This window comes from Pleurodeles waltl, chromosome 10 (genome assembly GCF_031143425.1).
Source record: "Pleurodeles waltl isolate 20211129_DDA chromosome 10, aPleWal1.hap1.20221129, whole genome shotgun sequence".
Classification (NCBI taxonomy): Eukaryota; Metazoa; Chordata; class Amphibia; order Caudata; family Salamandridae; genus Pleurodeles; species Pleurodeles waltl.
The window spans coordinates 816,660,871-816,677,733 of record NC_090449.1 but is presented as its reverse complement, the minus strand read 5'-3'; the positions used below and the strand labels follow the sequence as shown (position 1 = coordinate 816,677,733).

At 42.3% G+C, this 16,863-nt stretch overlaps 1 protein-coding gene across 2 annotated transcripts in view; it reads right to left on the bottom strand.

Moving 5' to 3' along the window:
- The window catches only part of MYRIP (myosin VIIA and Rab interacting protein), a 1,334,264-nt gene that overhangs the window by 29,503 nt on the left and 1,287,898 nt on the right, over positions 1 to 16,863 (bottom strand). For both annotated transcript variants that reach the window (XM_069211480.1, XM_069211479.1), the window contains exon 16: positions 15,749 to 15,867. In XM_069211480.1, coding sequence (XP_069067581.1) covers positions 15,749 to 15,867 — 119 coding nt within the window. The remainder of the gene's footprint in view (positions 1 to 15,748; positions 15,868 to 16,863) is intronic.

The following is a 16,863-nucleotide window of genomic DNA, read 5'->3' as shown; positions in this document are numbered from 1 at the left end:
GAAAATGCTCCTGCGAAAATATCGCAGTAACGTCTGCATAATCGTTGATCTTATCTTACATAACAGTATTATGTGAAGGAAACCAACACTTCAAATCCCAAAGCACTTAACTCGCACTTCTGATATGATTTTGCACTTCACATGTTACCTGAGCCTGACACTTTACTTGAACAAACACCTTTAGGCTTCTGAATCTAACTTATTGTTATCATTTACCATAGTTTTTTAGCTACTGGCTAGCAGTTTTTATTTTTCTTAGTTTGTCCTTATTTTAATGGGCTTTTGAGGCGGGGAGGGACTATTTTCTTGTGTTAGTCTGGGACACTATAAAGAGTGGGCTGATACACTTTGTGATCAGTCCTGCCACAATTTGAACTTCAGTCGGACATTAGCCGTGGCCATTTTGGTTGCCGCTCTAGTGTTTTGAACCAACTTCTGAACGGGAAACTGTACATAATTAACTTCAACTGCAGTGCGTCTGTGACACACACCTGGTATGCTAAATGTAAGACTGGCTGCGCCAGTCTGCAGTGGGCAGATTGCCTCCTGCCCTGGGTCACCACTGTCAAGATTATTTGGGAAATGGGATAAACTACATAGTGTATCAACGTGTTTTGCTGCCACTGCAGGAGCACAGTGAGGTTTTTATGGCACCATGCTAATATTTCAGTCTATTATCTATATGGTGGCAATCAAGACAGGGTAGAGGCTGTGTGCTGGCTGGATGCTTTTGGCATGGCCCTATTCTGGCTCGATGCTTTTCCTTTCTCCATTAAACTTCCATATCACCATGTCAATTTGACCCAGTAAATTTACTAACAGTTGTGCATCCCAAAACTATTATATGTTCTCAAAGACTCCCTTCTAACCTGCGGGTTGGGAGTCCAGCTGGGATTAGTAGTAGGTACATTATAGGATGAAAAGATGGTCCTTTTATAGAGGTCACAACAGCTTGCTGATGAGTAGTAAGCTGTGCTTCCCCTTAGGAGGACTATCTATCAGTGTCTTGTACAAGCCACTTTCTCAGGCATGACCTGCTGCTCTCTTTCTCCTTCGGCAGACAATATGAAGATGAAGGTGTTGTATAGCCAACAGTGATCGTCATTGTTACTGTTATGGATTGTGGGTGGGTGGCTTTTGTTTCGACGGCCACTCTCTTTAAGTTCAGGTACTTTCTCTCCATCACCCTCTTCACCATGAGCAGCCTGGATGGTTTCCAGTATTTCAGCTGTAATTGTGAGATGCCAGAGAGTGCATATTTACATGCATACTGTCATGACTGAATATGCGGCTGTGACAGTACGAGGCAAAACCATATCAGAGAACTCATCTGCATGCAGTCTCCCAACTCCTGCTTGGTCCGAGACTCCACGTTCACTATAGACATGCTCTCTTCTTCCTTTGGATTGGAAAGTAGCTGGGACAAAATATAAACTGCAATGATGACAGACTCATGTTGGTTCTCTGTTGCCTTGCTGTATCCCTGCTTTCAGAGCTCGTTCCACTTTCTTTATTATTGTCAATTGTCCACTGATTGGCAGCAACAGCATTTACTTTTCTCTGAATGCCTTTGCGGTGCTTGGTATGTACTTTGTGTATGGACTTTGTTATTGACCAACTAAAAGAGGCCCCAAAATAATGACTGAAGTATTTGCTTAAACACAAGTTACAATATATTTCCTAAATACTTAAGCCAAACAGCCTTATTTAAGAGGTTGAGTCATTCTCAGTCAAAGGCACCTTTCAGAATTATTGCAGTTCTTTTAAAGAGAAAAATATTTTATCTCACAGAGGCTTTCTGCCAGATTCCCAAATTCTGTGCAAAAAAGTTTTTAAATCTTCCTATCTGTTGTTTAATTTGAAGCAAGTGTTCCCTTGCTGCTACTTTTACCATATACTAATTCCGCAAGCTAAAAACAGATTGCCCCAAATCTGCAGAGCGCTGCTTATTAGGGGCGAGTGCAAAGCTTTAATTGGTTTGTGGGCTTGCTTTTTAAATTCGCTTGCTTTCATTAGTGAAAGGCACGCATACTTCATGCCTTTTCTGGTGTTAAGCCCTCCTCAAGCGCAAAGACCAACTACTGAAAACATCCGAGACTCGATGTTTTCCGCCAGGTTTCTGGACTACTTTTTCTCTTTATTTAGTAGCGCAATCTCGCTGGGCAGTAGTCCTGCGCTTTGCATGACATCGATCCTGTTACATAGGTAACTGTGCTGTAGCCAGTTACATAGATAATTGCACTTTAGTCAGTTACATGGATAATTACACTTTTGCTGATAGGTTTCACTGGGAGCAAACTTTTATTTCCCTTTGTGTGTCTGTTTTGCGCTAATGGCGGCCCTCGGATCACTTATGTGAAACTTTTACTTTTTAGTTTATGGGCAAGAAAAGTCGGCTAGTTAAGTGAAACTGTTTTACTTTACATTTTCAATGTATGTGGCAAGAAAAGTCGGGTTAGGAGTTTACAATACTAATAGCTCTAACTCGAGCAAACGCGAGACCCAATGGATTGCAAATGCTTTTAACAGCAGTGATTAACGTCTGACAGTAAAAACACGTTCTCGAGAATACAAAGGAAGCGCGCCACGTGCGTTTTGTTTGGCTTCTCGACATGGGAAGGGTTAATTCTTCACCCCCCAGCCCACGTGGGGGCGTCGTTTCGTTTATTCACCACTTTTAAGCAGTTCATACTGCAATTATATGACAGTCTCCCAACACGTCATATTTTGTTCCATATTCCTATACAAACTGTGTTTCTTTTTTCTGTAACTTTGAAGTAGTACATTTATAAATTTACGCTCAGTCTTCGACCCAAACCTTCTTGATTGGAGCACTCATAATGTGTAATGTTTGAATAGCGACACGTCACGTGTACTTGGCAGATCTGAACAAAGAACTTGCCAGGTCACACTTGTGAGGAGTTCCTATTCAAAAACTTTTTGGACTACTTTTATTTGAAGTCTCAGCCCAATATGTGTAGCGAGCGAAATAGCCTCTACCGCTCACCAGTATTTTAGACTGTATCTATCAGATATTGTTGCCGTTTGTGCAGATGTCCTCGGTTAGCGCTTCTACAAAGGAAATAAAACGCCTTACAAATAACTGAAAGAATACCAGCTAATGTAAAATTGCTAAGCATAAGAACGTGATTTGCAATGCGAAGTCACGTATCACTCACTGAGTTGATTTCTGCTTGACATCTCACTGTTCACAAATAAATGCCTACCCACTGAGTTTAAAAATATAGTCTGCATATCAGATAGTGCACTGCGGTTTAATTGTAATAATCGGCGGTCACTGAAATCTATAAGGGCAAAAATGTGAACATCTGCAAAAATATTTCCAAACCTCTGAGGGGAAAGGAAGTACAATTTGCAGAAACAACAGTGAAATATCCTATTAGTATTTCTGAGATCAACGCTAGGAAGAATGAGAAAAGCCCACTAAACTCCACCTATGTTTCTTTTCAACATTCCTGGGTTTTTAGACAACAAATTAATTGAAACATCCAAGTCTTTATACCTCTCACACACCTCTATACAATTTTTGAATCCTGATGTAATCTTTTATGCTCCCTCTTGCGTCTCCTGGTAAATAACTGTCAGTAGACTTTCTCTATCATGTTCTAAAGAAATTTTCACTTAGGACCCCCCTTTGCATATGTGTACTCCTCTAAGGTGTAGACACGTGGCGCAGCGCGGCGTTTAAGGACCACGCAGAGACATGTATCGTTGCTGCCACACTCAGAACTGCGTTACCGCAGTTCCTTCCTTTATTTATAGCCTGGTGCTCCGTGCCCCTCCTGGACACGCCGAGCACGCTGCTGAAACACGGAGAGCCCGCATGGCTCTCCGTTCACTCTTTACACCCCTCCCATGTTTTACTCCACATGGACAGGGATTAACAAAAATGAACTTAAACAAATAATGAAAACATTTTCATACGAAAAATCTTAATATAAAATTGAAAGAATCATCCCAAATAACAAATAACTGAGAACACTACAAATTTGTTTCTTAGCACCCTAAACCCTCGTGTCGCTCACAGAGTCCACTTTAGACGGCTGGAGGTCGTTGCACACTGTCCACATCGTTCTTCTCACAGTGTGCTTACCCTAACGGACGACACCGACACTTACTTTCCAAGCAATCTATTCAACAAACAAAGTCTTTCAACTGACTGCTCGGCACAGGATTAGGGCGTAAGTCATACCTCGCACTTCTAGTGCTTCCACTTCCATGTTCAAAAACACAACCAGGCCTGGTTTGCTCGATCCCCGTTGGCTCTGTAACATCCTTCCTTTCTTCAGCCGGTAGTGGTGAACCACAGGTTATGTCTTCTATTTCTCCTTCTTCACTGGTCGACTCTCTTATACCAGCCCACCTAAAATGTGATACATTTCGTGTCACTCTTTGTCTCCCTTTTGCAGCAGTTATCATGGATCCCTTGATGCCAATTATTTCCCATACATCGGGCTCAAACGGCGTTTTAAACTTCCCTCCTCCTCGCCGACATCTCACTACCACTCGATCTCCTTCTTGAAACCCTCGATACTTAGCTCGCCGTTGGACACTCGCCCGCTGATTAGTAGCCGCTCGCCGGTTTTGAGTGGCTTTTACATCCAATACAGGAGGTTTCCAATTAGGACCTGAGGGAATACAGTCACGTGGAGATACTTTGAACATCAAAGAGGAGGGAGCACAACCAGTGGTGCTGTGAGGTGTTTGACGGTAAGCACTCAAAAATTGATATAGACATTGTTCACTGTTTTCCTTTTGTTCCACTCCAATCCTTAGAGCCCTGTTCAGAGTTCGCATAAACCTTTCCACATCCCCATTTGCCTGAGGCCAGTAAGGCATTATCTTACGATGTCGAATGGCTAGACCGTCAAGGTACGATCTAAACTCTTGCCCTTGGAAAGGAGGACCATTATCAGTTCGAATTTTGTCAGGCAAACCAAACAAGCAAACGTCTTTTGTAGAACTGGCCGTACATTTTCAAACGCCGTTGACGCTACCACCTCCACCACTGGGAATTTGGTATATGAATCAATCAGAACGGCAGTCAATCTCCCATCTGGGAAACTCCCAAAGTCCATGCTCACTTTAGCCCAGGGTTTCAGAGTGGCCGGTTCAGTTACCACTGGGCAACTCGGAGGTTCTATGGACGTAATGATGCAGGAATGACATCTCCCTACCATTTCATCAACCTGAGTATCCATACCCGGGAACCAGACTTTGGCACGTAATCTCGCTTTGGTTTTAGCAGCCCCTTGGTGCCCTTGATGAGCCAACTCGATCACTCTCGACCAGAGACATTGTGGAAGTACGATTCGCCTTCCCCTCAGAACCAACCCATCATTATGGGTAGACAGCTCATCACGCACCTTCCAGATACTCTGCATAGCCACTTTTTGATCAGGGCAGGACATGTGGGTCTTCTCTAGAAAATATTTCCACTTTTTGTGGCTTAACGCTTCTTTGACATAACTCAACATCGCATCTTCCTGGGTAGCGTTCACAATGTCAGTTACGAGAAGAGCATTAGGGCATGCCGACTGCACGACCATGCTGACAAACACTTCAGTATTTTCTTCATCTTGTTCTTGATGAACATCAAACACCTTCGGAGACGGGTGTCGAGACAGAAAATCTGCAGGATTATTCGCGCCAGGCCGATATACAACCGTGAATCTATAAGGTTGAAGTAGAACAGCCCATCGTTCAATTCTCGGAGCCGCCAAACGTGGACTACCCGCAAACAAGGGGACCAGAGGCTTGTGGGTCAGTCACTACTTGAAACTCGTGCCCATACAAATACAGGTGGAAATGGCGGCACGCCCATCGAATGGCTAGAGCTTCACGCTCGATCTGCGCATACCGGGTTTCAACCGCCGACAGTGCCCGACTGGCGTATGCAACAGGGATCCACTCTTGATGCCTCTGTTCCTGTAAGAGCACAGCTCCAAGCCCAACGGGGCTCGCATCCAACACCACTTCAGTTTTCCTACCGGGGTTGAAATAAGCCGTAGTCGCTTTGTCCAGCAACGCATTTTTAATATCCATAAATGCTTGTTGTGCATCCGGAGTCCAGTCCCAACGGTGTTGCCCTTTCGTGAGTCGTCGAAGAGGTTCAGACATGGTGGCAAGCTGTGGTATAAACCTTCCGCAATATGTGGCCATCCCTAGAAAACTGCGAACATCCGTTGGATTTTGCGGAACAGGGGCTTGACGGATCGCTTCAGCCTTCCGTGGGTCCACTTGCAGACCATCTTTCGAAAACACATATCCGAAAAACTCTACCGAGTTTTGATAAAAGGCACATTTCTTCTTATGAAGTGTCAGCCCTGCTTCCATCAATCTTTTCAACGTCGACCTTAGATGACGATGATGCTCTTCTCTAGTCTTGGAGTATATCAAGATATCACCACTTAAGTTGATTACCCCCGGTAACCCGGACAACGTTTCTCGAATCGCATTCTGAAACACTTCAGCAGCTGACGACACTCCAAAACTCAGTCTCTTGTACCTTCTTAGCCCCACATGTGCCGAGAAGGTAGTAATGTTCCTACTTTCAGGGTCCAGCTCCAACTGATGATACCCCGCATTAAGATCCAACTTTGAGAACCACTGGGCCCCATTCAGATCCGCAATGATGTCATCCATAGTGGGGGTTATGTGCCTCTCTCTCTTGATAGCCTTGTTCGGCAGGCGCATGTCGACACGGAGACGAATCGCTCCCGGCTGTTTTGGTTTCGGTGCGATCACCAACGGTGACACCCATGGCGTAGGCCCATCCACTTTTTCAATGACTCCTTGTTCTTCCAACGACCGCAACTCCTTCTCAACAACCGGCCGTAGATGAAAAGGCACCCGACGATGTCGTAGAGCCACAGGAATCACATTGTGGTCTATGTGCAACTTAATGCGTTTTCCTTTCAAACGTCCTAGTCCTTCGAACAACTGCGGGAATTCATGGAGAAGGCGTTCCACTTGAGTGTCATATATTTGACGCGCAAAGAATACCAGTTCTAACTCTTCAGCTGTGTGACATCCTAGCAAGGTGCCGCGATCCCCGGCCACAACATAGAACTTTGCCTCTGTTGATCTATCTCCACTGCTTACAGCCACTTCCACGACTCCTTTGAGGGGAAGGGGCTCTCTTCCCCCGTAATTATATATTTTGGTAGCTGTCGAAGTAAGTGGCGGGGCAGGTACTAATTTTTTGAAAAGGGTTTCATCCATGACATTAACGGACGCTCCAGTGTCAATGAGTACAGAAACCAGCGTGCCATTGACGTGAACGTCACTCATGGGCGGTGGCCTATTTTTTTCCTGGTTTTCCTCCTGTAAAGGATATTACAAAAATGTCCTCTTCTTCATCTTCCTCAAAGACCGGACCACTCGCTGTCGCCTGATCCCTTACTTCCTCCGCACTTTTGGATACAGCTCTAACATTCGTGTCTCTTCCTCTCTGTTCACCAGGCTTGTTCCTCCTGGATCTGCACATTTTAGCAAAATGGTTCGGCTTACCACAGCGGTTACATGATTGCCCTTTTGCCGGGCACCCCGCATTCGGTCGATGTTCATAGCCACAGCTTCCGCAGGCTCTATCACTGGGTTTAGCAGGATTCAGCTTACGAGGTGTTGCCTGACGTGTCTGGACGGCATCCACTTGTTCCTCTTTGACTTGAACTACGCGAATCGATGACGCAGCAGCCAATGACTGACCTCTCACTGCCGCCATGGCATCTGCTCGTACCGCCGATAGTTCATGTGACCTCGCCAGAATCAGAATGTCATCAAGGGACATGCCCTGTTGCCGAAGAATAAGTTTTCTCAAAGCATTAGACCGACATCCTTGAATGATCTGCGCTCGGATCTCTTCTTGTTGGTTGAGACCCGTGCACGAGCTCACCAGTTTTCTCAACCTGGAGTAAAACATATCCATCGACTCGACCTCGGTCTGTTGCGCCTGTCTTAGTTTAAAACGTTCGTAATCTGAGTTAAGTTGAGGATCAAAATGCCTATTCAAAGCAGTCACCGCTGCGTCAAAATCAGACTTATCCCCTGTATCAGGGAGAGAATCAAACAGCTCCTGTAACTCATCTCCGCCCATCAGCAGCATCACAGACCTACGCACTGCTCCATCCATCTCTCGGGTAGCACAAAAATAGTTTTCTAGGCGATTTATCCACAGACGCCACCTCGGCGCAGCTGTGGCCGGGTCAATCAGCTGGCTAAACGGTGGTAAGGAGGTAATCGAGGAGTGAATACTGTTATTTAGTTGTGCTGGAAGTTGAGGATTCCCTGGTGGTTGAGGAGGATTGGCATTATTAGCATTGTCTTGTGGTGGGGCACTCATGTTTGCACTCTCTCACTCCAGTGCTTTACACAGGTTAATGATGTCTCTTTATTTTTTTTTCTCTTGTTCAACTTTTTTTTTCTTTTTTTTTCTTTACTCTCTCTCTCTGGGGGTCAGTTTCACCCCTTCCTTCGCTCTCGCGTCGTTATTTCGTCCAGGCACACCTTCCCCTTCTTTTGTAAAAGATTCCCCAGCCTCGGGGAAAACGCGCGTCAATTTCAGGATTCCCCCAGCCTCGGGGAAAACGCTCGTCAATTGCAGCTTTCTCAGCCCAGAGACGCTCATAAACAGAGCGCTCGGCTGAGACAGCGAGCGTCGTCAATTTCAGCTGCACTCCTGGCAGCAAGGACATGCCCGACGGCAGGGCACTCAACGGAGCGATTCGCTCCACGCGATGATCCTCTTCTGGGGGCGGGGCAGGGCTCACCTTCTTGGGTTTCCCCGATCGGGAAACCAAACGGCACCACCCTCCGCCGACGCGAGGCACACCACGAGGCGATCGGGCTCCGCTCCTCACAGCGGCCGACACCGCACCGCGTGGTCTTCTTTATTTTCAGCGGCCGACTGCACCACTTGCTCGGGTACGTCCTTTCAGCGCTTGTACAACCTTGTATATTTATTTAATTATAGCGCGATGTCTCGCATCCCGCTCGTCGCCATTGTAGACACGTGGCGCAGCGCGGCGTTTAAGGACCACGCAGAGACATGTATCGTTGCTGCCACACTCGGAACTGCATCACCGCAGTTCCTTCCTTTATTTATAGCCTGGTGCTCCGTGCCCCTCCCGGACACGCCGAGCACGCTGCTGAAACACGGAGAGCCAGCATGGCTCTCCGTTCACTCTTTACATAAGGCAGTCACTGGTTCACACACAGTTACAGGGGATATGAGTCACTGAATGACTTTGAACAGGCACCCTACCTGCAAAGACTTACTATGCAGGTGCCCACAACTCAGGCTAATTCTCAACTCACCTGAGTTGTTGTTACAATGAATTAGTATGCCAAGCTGTGCCTGCAGCATTTTTAGTGTCAAGCGCACAAGCACTCTGGCCTGTTGTAAGCTCTTTGTGGGCTTTTAACCACGCCCACTGTTAGTATTCATTTTTTGTTGTGCTTGTCGTAAAATGCTTCATTTTTATTGGTGCATTTTGTGAAATATCCCTCCTTTGTGTGCTGAGTTCCCTCCCAGTCGATTTCACTAAGTGTACATTTTTGTTGGCCATCACACTCCCTCGCGCTTCCTCCTGTTACAGCATCTGATGGCCCCTCCTCGGTTTTGTTTTGCCTTTCATCCCAGCTGCGATCCTTTTTAGACATTCACGCAGGGAGCCACTAACTCTCACGCTCAAGCTCATGGCGACCGTGATGCTTTGAATTGACTTGTTTCTGTCAACTGTTTTACTTTTCATTTTCAATTTATGTGGCAAGAAAAGTCCAGTTAGGAATTTACAATGCTTTAACTCGAGCAAACGCGAGACCCATTGCATTGCAAATGCTTGTTTTCCAAGGCACCCATGAAAGCCGGACTTTTCAATCCTCTGCAAAACTGCAGACCATTACCAGTGGGTACTATCTGAAATCTCTATCAACTTAAGAAGGTTTAAAACTAAGTTTAGAATGTTATGTAAAATGTTAATGCAATGGGAATTATTAATATAATATATATTATTCCTCACTGCCTCAAGCAGTAGCATTTCTTCTCATAATCTATGCACCAATGATTCTGATGCCAATTTTGTTGCACTTAGTGGAATTTTAACACAGGTTCTCATTAGAAGTCGGCTTACATTAATGATCATTTACCTGAAGCCAGTTTGCCAAAGGCTACTCAAGTAACTTCTATATCAGAAATTACACATGAAGTATTGCTGCAAACAATTGAAGCATATTCCTAGACAGCCATAAATGGGTGTATTCATGACAATGGAGGGATGAGTCCGAAAATATACCCGAGTCCGAACTAGCATCTCTAATTTATGTCAGAGCCCATCAGAGACATTTTCACTTCATGTAGGAAAAAAAGGTTGTCATGCAACAATTTACTGTTAATCTGTTGTCAAACTTGAGAATTATCATTTGAAAAGATGGAAAGACCCTTAAATTGTAGACTAGTTTAGGCAGAATGTAGATTAGAGATTTGTTAATTAGAAGGATAACATGGAGGTCAATTAAGTGACAGCCTGATGCCCATAGGGTGACTTGTCTATTCCTAATTGATAGGATCCAGTATATCTGAAAATAGATTTACCACATATGAAACCAGGAAGAACACCGTCAAAGTGTAACATATAAATCCACAGAGTACCCTAGTAAGACTACTGATCACCCTGGGTCACAAGTGTTTTCCACAAGAAGTATGGATGTGAATCCAAAGTACAAGCAAGTATGACTGTGTGGGGAATGGTTTGTATTACCTCACTTTCTTCATTAGCAACAGAATACCTAGCCATCATAGCTGGGTGTTAGCAACTATACAAAATAGAGTTAGTAAGAGGAAGTTCCTTTTTTTATCAATGTAAAAGTTAGACTCCAAAAAATGCTGTTGTATGTAGCCATGTTTTGAATATCCTTTGTAGACCACACTAATTATACAATAGGGTTTGTGTGCCAGTGGGTCCTTTTGAACTGACAAAAGCACAGGATTCCAGCTGGGCTATTATTGTGTGCTGAAAAATGTTGGCAAAATGGACATGGAGAACCCTCTGGGTTCTTGAGCTTGTGATACAAATGCAGTAATAATATAGTATTAAGGCCATCCCATACACTGTTTTAAAATATGTCCAACACATTCACAAAAGATACGTATGTCCAAAAAGTAGGAAGTCTTAACTCACCAGAGTTTTTCCTTGACTGAGAGAACAGAGCACAGTTCTTTCAGTGCTAGATGGCAGGCCCAGTGATGAAGCATGTCACAGAGAGAGTTCAGGGGTCATCATCTGATTAGACAGCAGACTCTAATATAATCCCATAAAATGTTTGCTACCATGGAATGCAGTACTTGATGTATACTGAGGACTTGTTGTAGGGGGGGATATACTATATTCCTGTAAAATAACCTCTCACTCCTTTAGGTATGTAAGACCCATGCAAACAAACCACCACACTGATCCCACCCTCCACACACATACAGTTGGGCAGAAAAGAAGCAGGCATGAACAGATGAACTCAGGGAGGGACAAGTGGATGGATGGTTGAATGGGTGTCTGGACAGATGAATGAAGAGGTCATACCCACATAATCTGTAGATCCTTTGCAAACACTAACCTGACAGATTTATGGCTACTCCATTATCATACTCAGAAAGAGATTACATGTTTCTCATATCCCCCTTCCTCACGCTCAAGAATAGAGTATGTAGTATGTTCCAGACACTTTTCATATAATGTCACAATTTACGAACCATCCAATTGATATTTCAGATCATGCTATGATATTTTTTCACTTAAACTTGCTAAATTGTCATTGACACAGACCTTGTTGGAAAACAAACACATTATTCATAATGATAATCATATATACATTTTTAGCTCAATCATACAATATTTTGTCTCTACCAATGAAGATGATACCTCCAACATAATTAGATTGGATGCTTTCAAATGGATGCTTTCAAATCTACCATTAGAGGGTCTGATATTTCTGTTATGGCTCATGAAAAAACAATATTTATCTCAAATAGTTTTCCTTTCTTCTGGAACATTAAATATAAAAAACATTTACAAGGCTTGATGAGTATAACACATTACTCAATTTACAAGTCTCAAACAATAAAGCAAAACTGAGTTTTCAATCTAATACATTTGGAAGATTACTTGCTAAATATGTATGTATTAAAATGACAAGAAACAAATTCAAGCTGTTCAGTCTTATTATCTATAGGAATATTATTTTTTAATAAAATTTACAAATAAAAAATGTCCATTTAAGTTGGTGTGCTGTAACAATGTATTAATTTATAACATCTAAATGAATATATAGTTATTTCAACTTAATATTTTAGGATGAAATGCATATTTTTAAGTTTAATAAACTTAAATACATTTTCTTATAGTTTACTTACACATTGATATGCATCTCAGTGGCAGTGACCTCCACCAACATGTGAAAAGTTGCAAGTAGTAACTGTACACTTGCAAATCCTGTTCTAGCAGTCTCCATCAAGGAGTGGAGGCATACAAGCCCACACCTAGGAAAAGTGTAAAGATTTTTCCTAGATGCAAAGTAGATTTACATGTGAGGACATCTACACATGTAAATGAAGCACTGTGAATAGGGCCCAGTGGTTTGGGAGGCAAACCTAATTATTACCCGACGATTATCTTGCCGATTCTAGACTGAACTGACAATTATTATGTGATTGGTAGTAGATCTTAACAGTCGCAAAGATTTAATGAGTGATACAGCATATGGCTGAGAAATCCACATTAGTAGAGGCTGCATTTGTACTGGAAGAATATCCCTACAGCTAGATAACACACTAAGGAATTGCAGAGGGAAGGATTGGGAACACAGTTAGAACCTCTTTTCATAGAATGTCCATTATAGCATTCCAATACATGAAACAAAAAAAAAGGCAAAGGAAACTATATTGAAAAATGATGCCCATAAAAATGAAAAAGCTGAATAAAGAGAGGGTAAAATGTGGGGCATGTGTGCCATTAGAAGATAGGAAATTGCCAGATCAAATGGGAGAAGCAGACATTAAGAGGGTCATTATGAATTTGAGGACGGAAAACTCCGTCTGCCAAACTTGCGACAGGGTGGCTGCTACCTACGCGGTGACCTCCCCGTCAGAGTCATTAAGAGTTTCCCTCTAGGTCGACAGGTGGAAACCTAAGCTCCACCCGCTGGCTTAGCAGGAAACAGACTACATCATTGTCACCGGCTCCTAGTTTAGAGCAGGGTGCACCAGCACCCTCGCAATGTTCACTGTCTGCATAGAAGACAGTGAACATTGCGAGAGTGCTGGGTAGTGGGACCCCTACACTGCTCATGCCAAGTGCATGGGCAGTGCAGGGGCCCCTCTGTGGACCCCTGCACCTGTTCTCTGCCACATTTTCATGGCGGTGTTACGAACAAGGTCGTAATCCCCAGAGCAGCGCTGCTGATCTCCGCCAACTCCAGACCACTGGGATCCAAGATCCTGGCGGTCCGACCACCAGGGTTTTAATGTGGAGGTCGGACCGCCACACTCATAATGAGGCCCTAGCTAGTATTATTTAAGAAAGACCACATTGGGCAAATAGTACAAAGAGGCTAAAGGTGAAGCTCAAGGCCATGTGTGGTCCGAGTGCCACAAACACAAAGGAAATGTACATGACTTGCAAGGAGTGCAGTGCACCATATGCACAACCCTGTGCACAAATACACACACCTCTCCCACAAGAAATCATGTCGAAGTGATGGAAACTCCAGTCTCTATAGCCAATGAACTGTTCACAAATCTCATTTTTCTGGGTTTATCTTTGAGTATGAAACTGTAAATGTTTGTTTGCAAATGTGAAAAGCTATTACATGTTAATGTACAGTGGTGTTTTCAGAAGTTCATGAGTGATTTTAACAACAGTAATATTTCTATTAAGATGACAATACATTTATGTATTCTATATGTATATCTATTTTGCATTTGTATAGATTTTACTTGAATCCAAAATAAACATTCCCTTAACTTGATTTTTCATAACGATCATAGATCTGTTTTTCGGTTGATTTCAAGAGCACTATTCCACAAACTTCACAGTAGTATGGAGAGCACTGACTTTGTCTAATTATTGGCATATAAAATACTGTAAATGTAAAAAAAATCTGAACTAAATTAATTTACTTAATCTGAGTACGAGTCTGGTTCTCTGGTTTCCCTTGTAGCAATATTTCTAATAACTTCTCTTGACATTCATGAATGACATGTTAAATCAAATAAATGGCACAATTAATTTCATAGAAATCGAAATATGTATCATTCACATTTTTCCTCTGACGCTGACCTAAATCAAAAACGTCATCACAACAGGAAAACTAAATCACATCAGAAAGATTCTACCGACCCATGTCAGAACAGCTACCTAATATGTAGACTACTGAATTCTGAGGCCATACATTGTCCAAGGTTAGCATTCTATCTTTGTAATCAGCGATGCTAACTATGTAGTTATGGATGAAACCATTTGTTGTTTGAATGATTTTACCTCTGGCTTCTTATAACAAACCTGCCCAAAACTGTCCTAAAAGACATATAGGGACACAGTTTTGATACTGGAAGGAAAGATTTGCTCAGTTTGATAAAGTGAGGAAAATTAAATGGGGATTTCTATATTTTCACATTCAAATATCTAAGGAGGTTTTGGTAAGCAAGAGCACCAAGTGCTGGATGTAGGGTGAATGGCCATTTTCTTTTTCTTTTGTGTAAACCTGTCAAGAGATTTTCGAGAAATTCCTAAAAACAGCCAAACATGTAAAGCTGCAATGGCAGTCTGATTTGGGTGAATCACAATCTAAATGACAGTTGCCATTCGATCAGGTGTTTGTAATCACCAATGGAGTTGTCATCAAAGCTGCACTATTTTGGGACTGTTGTTATTTTGATGATGTCTTCTATGAAAAAAACATAGCACCATCTGCACACCCAATAATATTTTTGAGGTTCAGGAAAGGGGGAAGTGACTTTTCAAATTATAACCTACATTCCAACTTAACCAGTATCGCTACAAGCCCAGTTTTAATCAAACAATTATCACCGGTGCAGCTATTTTTTATACATTTATTAATGTCATTTATTTATTAATCACGTAATTCAACAACTGTGGAAGAAACAATAATGATCTCCTTGGGACTATGTGTCTGTATGAGTTTGTTTGAATGGTGTGTTTGAAAGGTGAAGAAGTTTAAGTGTGGTTTGTAATGACTGGGCAATGTTTTTTATTCTGTTGATTGTGTAAGATATAAAACAGATTAGCCGTGTTTTTTATAGTATAATGTACTGTTGCACTATACAATGACATTTGATAAAAAACCACGAACATGTAATAAATCTATAAACATATAGCTGGGGCAGTAATCATTTTTTAATTATTTATATCTGGGCTTTTAAGTAATAGAGGGTAAGCAGGAATGTTTGTTGTCATTTGAGATGGCCTCTATGATACTATTCGTGGCATCGTATTTATGTGTGTGACGACGAGCGGGGTGTGTGGTAAAAGGTAATTATAGGGATTTCACAGTTTGTGTCTTTTTAATGTAATTTAAATTAAAGCTTACTCATTGAATTTCAAATGTTTTCATACTGGTGTAAACTCAGTAAAATTGCTTCTAACACAACATTACCCTAATGAAGGTTTTCATTTCTATTTTAAGTTTTGCTTCTACTGAAAACAAAGATTCTTACCATCAAATCCTTTGCAGTGTTTTTCCTTTCTCTAGATCTTTGTGTCAGAGATCCTTGCAGCATGAAATTTCTGTTGAATGTTTTTAAGGTTGTAATTGGAGAATTTTCAGCTTTTTCACCTGTGACAAAAAAGATTGCATGGAATTTTGTCAATATCTTGTGTGCATTTATCAACAATAACACACTGCATTGATCAGCAATAAAGCCCACCATTTCCCCACCATCCACAGCAACGTATACAAAATAATTGGAAAAGTAAGCAAAAAGAAGATTACACGTGTTAGTGTGCATACTAGGACACGCTGGCAAAAGGAATTGATAGTTTCAATAGGAGTTTTCATTTTCAGTTTCTATGGTTTAAAAAGATGATTTAAAACATGCAAAAATCAACCAAATGTCAGCTGAAGCATGGCCTGATTGCCATTTGTCCTGTGTTTGCTCACACAGCGGTTGCTGCATGCGTTTTACATCTGCATTAAAGCAACAAATTTACAAACCTTCCTGCTTACAATAACTCAAGATGCAAACAGAAGCAACAACATTTCCAGTAATGTTAATGCATCTATTTATTCAATGAACTTAGAACCTCATCAATAAGCACTGAAAAACAGTGTGCAAAAGTGGTCAGTAGAAAATGTATTTGTGAGCTGTCTCAGGGAAATGTACTGATCCCATTAACTGATAGAATCACAACCACTTTAACCCCTTTGCTGCCAGGCCTTTCCCCCCTTTTTTTTGGCTATTTGGGGCAGTTCATGCTTAGGCCCTCATAACGTTTTGTCCACATAAGCTAGCCAAGCCAAATTTGTGCCCTTTTTTTCCAACATCCTAGGGATTCTAGAGGTACCCAGACTTTGTGGGTTCCCCTGAAGGAGGCCAAGAAATTAGCCAAAATACAGTGAACATTTCGTTTTTTTCAAAGAAATGGGAAAAAATGGCTGCAGAAGAAGGCTTGTGGTTTTTCCCCTGAAAATGGCATCAACAAAGGGTTTGCGGTGCTAAAATCACCAGCTTCCCAGCTTTCAGGAACAGGCAGACTTGAATCAGAAAACCCAATTTTCCAACACAAATTTGGAATTTTACTGGGACATACCCCATTTTTACGATTTTTTGTG